The 8,670-nt window shown below is 57.2% G+C and overlaps 1 protein-coding gene across 1 annotated transcript; it reads left to right on the top strand.

Annotated features, from left to right (window-relative positions):
• The first annotated feature begins 750 nt into the window (after positions 1-750).
• On the top strand, positions 751-8,104 carry DCAKD (dephospho-CoA kinase domain containing). The gene is made up of 5 exons (XM_061368882.1): positions 751-873; positions 2,910-3,027; positions 5,205-5,408; positions 7,214-7,301; positions 7,718-8,104. The coding sequence occupies exons 2-5, from the start codon at positions 2,916-2,918 to the stop codon at positions 8,001-8,003; spliced, it is 690 nt and encodes a 229-aa protein (XP_061224866.1). The 5' UTR covers positions 751-873; positions 2,910-2,915; the 3' UTR covers positions 8,004-8,104.
• The last annotated feature ends 566 nt before the right edge of the window (positions 8,105-8,670 follow it).

Genomic DNA, 8,670 nt, shown 5'->3' with positions numbered 1-8,670 from the left:
TGGTGCTGGAGATGCCAGCAGGATAACGGGGCTTGTACTGGGGGGCATTGGGAATGCGAGGCGCACCCTAACACACGGACAGGAGCTGCGGATTAGGCTCATTCCTGCCAAAGATGCAATCGCGGGCCCGGCCCCGCTGTCCCCGGACACGGCGCTGCCCGTTCCCCGACGCCGCTCGGCTCCAGACACGCTCCCATCACTGCTGTCAACGGGAGCCAGCGGCTCCGCCCCCCGGCAGACTGACGGGCAGCTCGACCAATCATACAACAGGAAGCTGCCTCGCACCCAATCAGCGCGCCCTGAAGGCGGGGCGTCGCTCACTTCCCTGCCACCGCCTTCCTTAATGGCCCCGGGCGCTGCTCACCCGCGGTTGGAGCCGTGCTCCGTCTCCTCGCAGTCGCTGCAGTGCTCGGGGTCGTTCTCCGCCGGAGGCTGCGGAGACCTCGGCGGTGGCCGCCTCGCTACCGTCCGCCGCCTTGCAACGGGGCCTCGGCCTCTACCGCACCCCCACACCAAAGCGCGCCGCGATTGGGCGATGGGCCGCGGGGCATGCCGGAACCGGTAGTCCGTGACAGCATGCGGGCACCGGGCCGCGCCGGGACTACAGCTCCCGTCGGCCTTTGGGGACGTCCCGGGGCGGGGCTCCGTGGCGGGAGGGCTCGCGCACACGGGCGCAGCCGTGCGGACACCCGCGGCCCGGCTCTTGTGTCCGCTCTCCCACGCTGAGCCCGCGGGGTCCTCGCTCTCGCTTCCTGCCTCAGGGAGCGGGCCGAATCCAATGAGGGAGGTGCTGATTGGCTGGCAGACAGTCCCCTTTTCCCACCAGCCAATAGGCGGGCGGGATGCTGCGCCGCGCATGAAGCCGGGCACAGGGTGAGTGGGTGAAGGCTTGGCCCGGGCGCTCCCGGGGCCCTCCCGGTCTGACCCCAACAGTGGCCCAGGCCCCGGCCTTGGGGAGGCCTCGGGCCCACCGGGACCGCGCCGGTTTGCAGGCAGGGCCCTGTCCGGTGCAGTCAGGGAACGCATGGGTCTTGGTTGAGCACCCGCTGAGAGGCCGGGGGGGGGGTTCATGGCTGTGCCGGTGGCTGCCGTTCCCCATCAGTGTCATCATCATCATCCTCATGGCTTGACTTCGCGACCGAGCATTTGGGAAGGGCTTCACAAGCGCGCTGGTGACTAAAAAGGCCAATGTGGGATGGGCAAATCTGGCTGCAAAAAGCACAACGAAAGGTCCCCTTGGGTGGTACAGGCGGGGCTCGGTTCCTTCTACGTTGGCTTTTCTCCTCGAGACTAGTTCTGCATGAGTTCTCAATGGAGGCAACTGCGTTATGCATGGTGTGTCTCCAGGTCTCCTGATTGGAGGCCAAGGTGGACCACTGATGGTAGTCTGTATGGCCAAGGCTGAGGATTGTTTCAGGGAGTCCTTATATGTCTCCTTTTGGGCACTTCACTTGGTGGCAACTGGTGGCAAGTTCACCATGAAACAGGATCTTGGGGAGGTGGTGATGCTAGAGATGTGTTCTGCACAGCGCAGCTGCAATTTCAGCAATATGGCCTCGATACTGGTGACCCTGCCTGTTCGAGGACAGTGACATCTGACACAGTCCAATGGGTGCTTAGTATTGTACAGATGCAGTGCTGATGAAGTTGTTCGAGGAGTCGCAGGTGATGCTTTGGGTGCCATGGTTTAGTGTGAGGTGTCCCTGCCCATGGCAGGGGGGTTGGAACTGGATGATCTTAAGGTCCTTTCCAACCCTAACTATTCTATGATTCTATGACTCCACCAAGGTACCGGTGCATTGTATGGGTGCTTTCTTTAACCGCAGCCTCCTCAAGCTGAGCACTGGGTCTGTGAGTGCGCCAGAGGCGAGGGGAGCAAGAGCAGGAACAGCGTCGGGGAGCGGGATGGGGCCAGAGGACACGTTTCAGCTCTGTCCTCAGCCTCCATGGGCTCTGGATGAGCCTTGGAGCAGCCAACTCCTGCTGGAAAACCGGAGGAGCTGGGACACGGGGGAATTTGGGGCACCTCGGTGTTTAAAAGCTGCTTTTCCAGCTTTGGGGTACATTCCCCAGGGCCCATTTCTCACAGCAGGGATAACTCACCAGGTTTTCCATGTGGCTTTCAGCTTTCCCCACGTTTGATTTAGTTGGTGCTGGCCAAATACACGCCAAATAAAAAGTGTATTATGAGGGAAAAGTGGTTCTGGCTCCTGCCTGTAACATCTGCAGGAGCCTCGGTACCCTTGTGTGCAGTTCAGCCCCAGGCTCATTAAAGATTTATCCTTCCTACCGCGGATCCGTACAGGCCCTCTGACAGCACAAGTGTTTTCACGCCCCGTTTGGCCGTCGTTTCTAGGTTATCCCTTCCAGTGCTCTCTTACCCCTGCAGTAATTGTCACGGCAGAGGGACAGAAACAGCCAAGGTCGCTGGGAGCAAGTCCCAGCTGAGGCTGGAGGCCCAAGCGTTGTGGTTACTGCAGCTGAAGCCTTGCGGCTGCATGGGCACAAGAGGTTTCCATGTGGCTCTCACAAAAGTGGAGCCTCCATCCCAAGCGTGCCAAAGGCCTGGTTCCCATCCTGCAGCATTCCCCCTTGCAGGCTGGTGCTGAGGGCACAGAAGATGGTGCTGGAGAGGGCAAGGTTTTAACCCGCTGTGGTAGAGACACCAGGCCCAGCATTACACCAGGAAAGGCTCTGGACCACCAGGAATGGGGCTTGGCATCACTGAGCTTCCCATCAGCCACTGCTGCTTAGCATGAGTGCCCTCTCTGGTTCCCTTTAGCTACCCCTTGTTGTTGCTCCTTTAACCCCATCTGTTTGCCTGCCTCTTGGAAGGAAAGAGCCCATAGTGCATGAGCCGGATGGTGCCATCCTGACGTCTTTCCAAGGCCTTTTTCTCTGCGTTTCAGAGCACGATGTTCCTGGTCGGCCTCTCGGGGGGCATCGCGTCGGGGAAGAGCACGGTGGTGGCTGTGCTGCAGGAGCTGGGCTGTGCTGTGATCGACGCCGATGTTATTGCCAGGCAGGGTGAGTGCTGCTCGCTGGGCTGCTCCTGACAACCGGGGTTGCTGTGGGGAAGCGCAGACAGCAGAGGGTGCTCTGGGTACGGCAGATGAGGCTTCCCCTCCTCTTCCCAGGCTCTGCGGAGCCGCTGGCTCGGGGAGGATTGGATCGAGGATCTGCATTTAATAAAGTGAAAACCAAGATCATGTCCTAATGAACACTGCGGGGAGATCTTGCCCTCAGTTTTCCTCTCCTGGAGTGCAGTGCTTCCCACCTGATAAAGGTGGCTCTCTGTAAAGCAGGTTCTAATCTGATGTCCCCCCCTAAACCCCAGCACACCCAACCCATAACCAAATGTTAGGTGGCATTACTGACACGGTTGGAAGGGAATTGCCCTCCGTGCTGGATGTTGCTTGGTAACACTGAGGGACTGGTCCACAAAATCCCTTGTGCCTCAAAACCAGTAAAACAAAGGGGCTCCCAGTATCCCAGGTCAGCGGGAATTTGGGCTGTGGCACAGCACATCCACCTCCTGCTGCTCCCAAAACCCGGTTCAGGAAAAGACCCAGACACGCAGATGTGGTCCCCCAGCAGAGCTGGAGGTGCTCATCCCTCTGTGCCATCGGGATACCATGGAGAGCAGCGGGAGGAGCAGCTGATTGTGGATGCAGAAGGGCTCGGGGCTGAGCGTGGGGCAGGAGGTGCTGGTTTGAAGTGCCTGTGCTTCTCTGTTTGGGCAAGGACTTCCCAAGGCTGTGATGCTCTGAACATTTTATTGCACTGTAATTCTCCTCAAGGTGTGGGAGATTTGCTGGAGGTGCTAAAAGCCCTCGGAGACAGTAGGAAAACACCGCAGCTGCTCAGTGTTGGGTTTCTACCAATTGCTTCCTTTTTCCTCCAATTCCTTTTTTATCTGTGTTTATTTACTATGTGAACTTCCCCCATCCTCAAACTGCCTCCGCATGGAATTCCATGGGAGAAAGAAATTGGCCTTAAAGATTTTTATTAGCTTGGGCTGAGGTTCCAACCTGTGGCAACATTCCTGGCTCTTGGAGAGGAAATGATACACAGAGAATGTGATTCTCTGTGGTTAGCCTCAGCTTGAGCTTCGTGATGCTTTTATTACTGCATCCTTTGTGTTGGATGGGGTTTTGGTGGCTTTCAGATTCACTCGTGTAACGTCACAGTCCCTGCAAGTACCTATTGGGAATCAATCTCTAAGAGGGTTTCTCTGCTCATGGCATTGAAGAATTGGGTGACTGAGGTGAAAGACAGTAAGAAAGGATAAACCACATTAGGAGCTGACTTGTAGCAGTCAGGCTGTGCTCACCCAGTGCTGAAGTTTGCAGCTAAAACAACCCTGATGCTGGTCCTGGTCCCTTTGGGATCTCCCTGCTCCACTCCTCACCCTGCAGGTGATGGGAATTGCTCAGCCCCATTCCTGCCCATGCCTTGGGAATCATTCAGCCCCATTCCTGCCCATGCCTTGGGAATCATTCAGCCCTATTCCTGCCCGTGCCTTGGGAATCATTTAGCCCCATTCCTGCCCATGCCTTGGGAATCATTCAGCCCCATTCCTGCCCATGCCTTGGGAATCATTCAGCCCCATTCCTGCCCATGCCTTGGGAATCATTCAGCCCCATTCCTGCCTGTGCCTTGGGAATCATTCAGCCCCATTCCTGCCCATGCCTTGGGAATCATTCAGCCCCATTCCTGCCCATGCCTTGGGAATCATTCAGCCCCGTTCCTGCCCATGCCTTGGGAATCATTCAGCCCCATTCCTGCCCATGCCTTGGGAATCATTCAGCCCCATTCCTGCCTGTGCCTTGGCTGTCAGCAAACCCTCCCAGCCACCCTGTGCCTCCTAACCCCGAGCAGCAGCAGCACAGGGAGGGTTGTGGCTCTGAATTAATGTGTGCAGGATGCTTCGATCTCTCGGGTGTCAGCGCTCAAAGGGCCCTTGGGCTCAGAGGGGGTTTTGCAGCCCCTTTCCTGCAGCAGCACCGATGCAGGTGTGTGCTGGGCTGCGGTGAGAGCCGTGCTGCTCTCAGTGCAGTGTGTGCTGCACGCAGATGTGCTGCCCACCATGGGGAATGAGCTGGGTTATTTAATGAACCAAACTCAGCTGAGGCCGATCGCTGATGCAAACAGCAACCGTGCTGTAGAACTGGCTCTAAGCTCCAGCTCTTTCATGTTCTCAGTGGTGCAGCCCCAGCTCAAGGCCTATCAGCAGATAGTGCATCACTTTGGCACCGAGATCCTCCTGGAGAACGGGGAGATAAACCGGGAGGCTCTGGGAAGCATTATCTTCTCCCAGCCGGAGAAGCGGCGGCTGCTGAACTCCATCACCCACCCGGAGATCCAGAAGGAGATGCTGAAGCAGATCTTGAAGTACTTTGTGTTAGGTAAGAGGCTCCTCCTCGGGCAGGAGGTCTACCTGCTTGCTCTGCCTTTGGTTTTAAAGTGGGAAGAGGGACAGGGAAGGACAAAAGGAACCGACATTGAGTGACTGCCTTTGTGCTCCGCCACCGGTGGCCTTTAGCGTTGGTGTTTGGAGGATTCATTCCTACCTTTCACTGCTGCCCTTCACCACCTTCTTCTATGGCTTAAAGTACATCTGTAGGGCCTGAGCAAAAGCATTGTGAGGCCTCTTCTGAGATTACTTGATGTATAATGTCATACCTTCCGAAACGGGCAAGTATTCCTCCCTGCCATCAGCCTTCCCGGCCTGCCATGGAAGCTGCAGAGCCCTTTTAGTCTCGATAAGGTGAGAACTGGGCTGACAGCTGTGTCTTCCAAAGTCCTGCTTTTCCCCCTGGTAAATGTAACAAATACAGCTGTCAAACTTGGTCTAATCACACGCCAGATAACATCACCAGCTGGTTTGGAGGTCTCTGTGTAGACAGAAGGATGTCTTAATAGAGTCAGTCTGGTTTCATAGAGCTTATCAAAGCGGAGCCCTGTGACAGCTGAATAGGCCTGTGCCTGGGCACTGCAGGGGCCGTGCTCTGCTGCAGGGTGAGGAGGAGGAGGAGGCACAAAGGAAGCAACAGGCAGGAAAGCCGGGAGCCAGAGATGGAGGCTTGTACCCAGGGCTGCAGGCTTGGGAGGCAGATGCTGTCCTGCCCCTCAGCAAGAGCACCGAGTGTCTTCTGCAGGCTGCTTTGTCCTCATTAGTCAGGTTTTAATGATTTGGGATAGCTGGATGTTGTCTCTAAGGATGGCTCTGCAAGGAAAGCTTGTATCGATCCAACTGGAGGGCAGCAAGGAGTCTGTCTGGGCGGAGATGCTGGTAAAATGGTTGCTTGGTGGATGAGGATGTCTTTGTCAAGGCTTTTATTGCCATGGCCAGCTCAGGTGGGGGGGTTTGGGTTGTGAAGAGGGGACACCAGTGAAACTGGAGGTGTCCTCATGGCTGGGGGACACAGAGGGGAGTGAGGTCCTCACGTAGAGCTTTCCCCTGCTCTCGCCTCCTCCCCAGATGCAGCAGGATGTGCCCCACATCCCCAAACACTGCTGTCTGTGGAAGACAGACATGGAGAGCCTGGGGTGGGCAGCAGGGCCCGGGAGGATGGTGGCTGGTGGGTACCACCTCTCCTCTGCAGCTGCTGTGTGGTGATGGGGGTTTTAAACCAATCTGGCCCGGTTTTAGGGAGGTTTCAGCCCCTGGGGGCTGTGCCAGTGTCACAGCTGCGAAAAGTCTGCAAGATTTCCTTGCTCCCGTTGGAAAAATGGAAGTGTTGAAGCAAAGCCTTCCATAAAGGGAAACAAATTGAGCTGGGAAGCATCAGCTCAAGTGGCTGCAGTCGGGTGAAGCTTTGGACAAGTGAAAGGGAGGAGAGCAGATTCTGCTGCGAGCGCTGCTCCCCTGGAGAGCCCAGCAACAGCAGTGTGGCTGCGGCTCCCGCCAGGCAGGAGCAGGCACTTTCATTTGAGCTCCTTTCAGCTCCTCATTATAGTTGTGCAGCTTCACCTTTGCTCTGAGCTCAGGCAGGTTAGGGTTTGTTGGCTGTGCTTTTTCTCCCCCTCTGGAAACTTGGAATGAAAGCACATCCTGAGAGGGAGGAGGGCAGGAAGGCTCTGCTCTCCCCTCGGCTGTCATGTGGAGCTCTGCTGCTGGAGCAGCTGTGGCTGCAGTGTGTGTGTGCAGCATGAGGGGTTTGGGCATCCAAGTAATGCCATTCCCTTCTTGGGGATGATGTTCCTGCAGGGTACCGCTACGTGATCCTCGACATCCCTCTGCTCTTTGAGACCAACAGACTGACCAAGCTGATGAAATACACGGTCCTGGTGTATTGGTAAGTGCGGTGTGAACCATGAGGTTGGGATGCTACAGCCTCTCAGACAGGCTGGAGGGGACCATCATGTCCCTCCTGCTTGGTGAGGATTTAGCCACAGCCCTGGCACAAAGCCTGTCAGCAGCACCACCTCTTTCCAGGTGCCTGCCTGTATCCTAGTGTGCAAGGGGCTTCTTACTGCGGGTTTCCTGAAGCCTGGCACCACTGTGACAGGGGAAGTCGCTGTCTTTAGGCCTTCCACAACCTATTGGCTGGGGCAGGCTTTGGGGTGTTACAGACCTGGCAGCGCTGTGGGGATGCCTGTGAAGGATGCTCACACAGAGCACATCTCCCCCCCCACAGTTCTGCTGAGGAAGGCAGGCAGAAGCCTCCTCTTCCTCCCTCATCCCCTTCACCCCATCCTCCCCTCCCGGCAGCAGCCCCGGGGCGCAGCTCTCCCGGCTCATGCGGAGGAACGGGCTGGCCCAGGCGGAGGCCGAAGCTCGCATCCGCTCGCAGCTCCCGCTGGAGGAGAAGCGCAGGTTTGCAACTCACATCATCGACAACTCGGGGGAGCGGGAGAGCACCCGCCGGCAGGTCCTGAGGCTCCACAGCCACCTCGAGGATTCCCTGGCTTTCCTCTGGGCACGGCTGGCAGCGGGCACGGCCGTGGCCGGGCTCGGGGGGCTCCTGTACCTCCTCCTCCGGCATTTCAGCTCCTAATTCACCCCCTCCTTCTGCCCTGCCAGAGGCCTGGGTTTCCAGCTTTGAAAAGAGCACTGAAAGGCCACCTCCTCTAATGAGCTTTGCCGGCTGAATGCAGACAGAGGGATGAGGCATCTCCTTGCAGCCTGCACAAGGGGAGTGTAGGGGGGGGTTCTGCAGCACCGTCACCCCTCTGCTTGGCTTCATCCCACCAGCTCTGCCTGTGGGATGGGACCATTCCCCTTGCGTGGCTGTGGCCAGGGGAGGGAACAAGTCCTTTGTTTCCCCCCTGCTGGGTCTGTGTGGAGGGAATTCAGTGGATTTAGGCACTTTAATGTCTTATAGGACAATCTTTGCCAATCTTCTAATATCTAAAAGGAATCTGGAGAGATTTTTTTTACAGGGAAATGTAGGGACAGGCCAAGGGGAATGGCTTGAACCTGCCCGAGGGGAGACTGAGCTGAGCTCTTAGGCAGAAGCTCTTCCCTGTGAGGGTGCTGAGGCGCTGGCACAGGGTGCCCAGAGAAGCTGTGGCTGCCCCATCCCTGGCAGTGCTCAAGGCCAGGTTGGACACAGGGGCTTGGAGCAAGCTGCTCCAGTGGAAGGGGTCCCTGGAGCTGGATTGGAGCTGGATGGGCTTTGAGGTCCCTTCCAACCCAAACCAGGCTGGGGTTCTGTGAATCCA

This window comes from Neopsephotus bourkii, unplaced genomic scaffold, assembly GCF_033783945.1.
Source record: "Neopsephotus bourkii isolate Nb327-2 ecotype Australia unplaced genomic scaffold, CSIRO-AGI_Nbou_v1 NB_1462, whole genome shotgun sequence".
In the NCBI taxonomy this organism is placed as follows: Eukaryota; Metazoa; Chordata; class Aves; order Psittaciformes; family Psittacidae; genus Neopsephotus; species Neopsephotus bourkii.
Note: the sequence above shows the minus strand (reverse complement) of the source record. Positions and strands in the feature narration are given on the sequence as shown.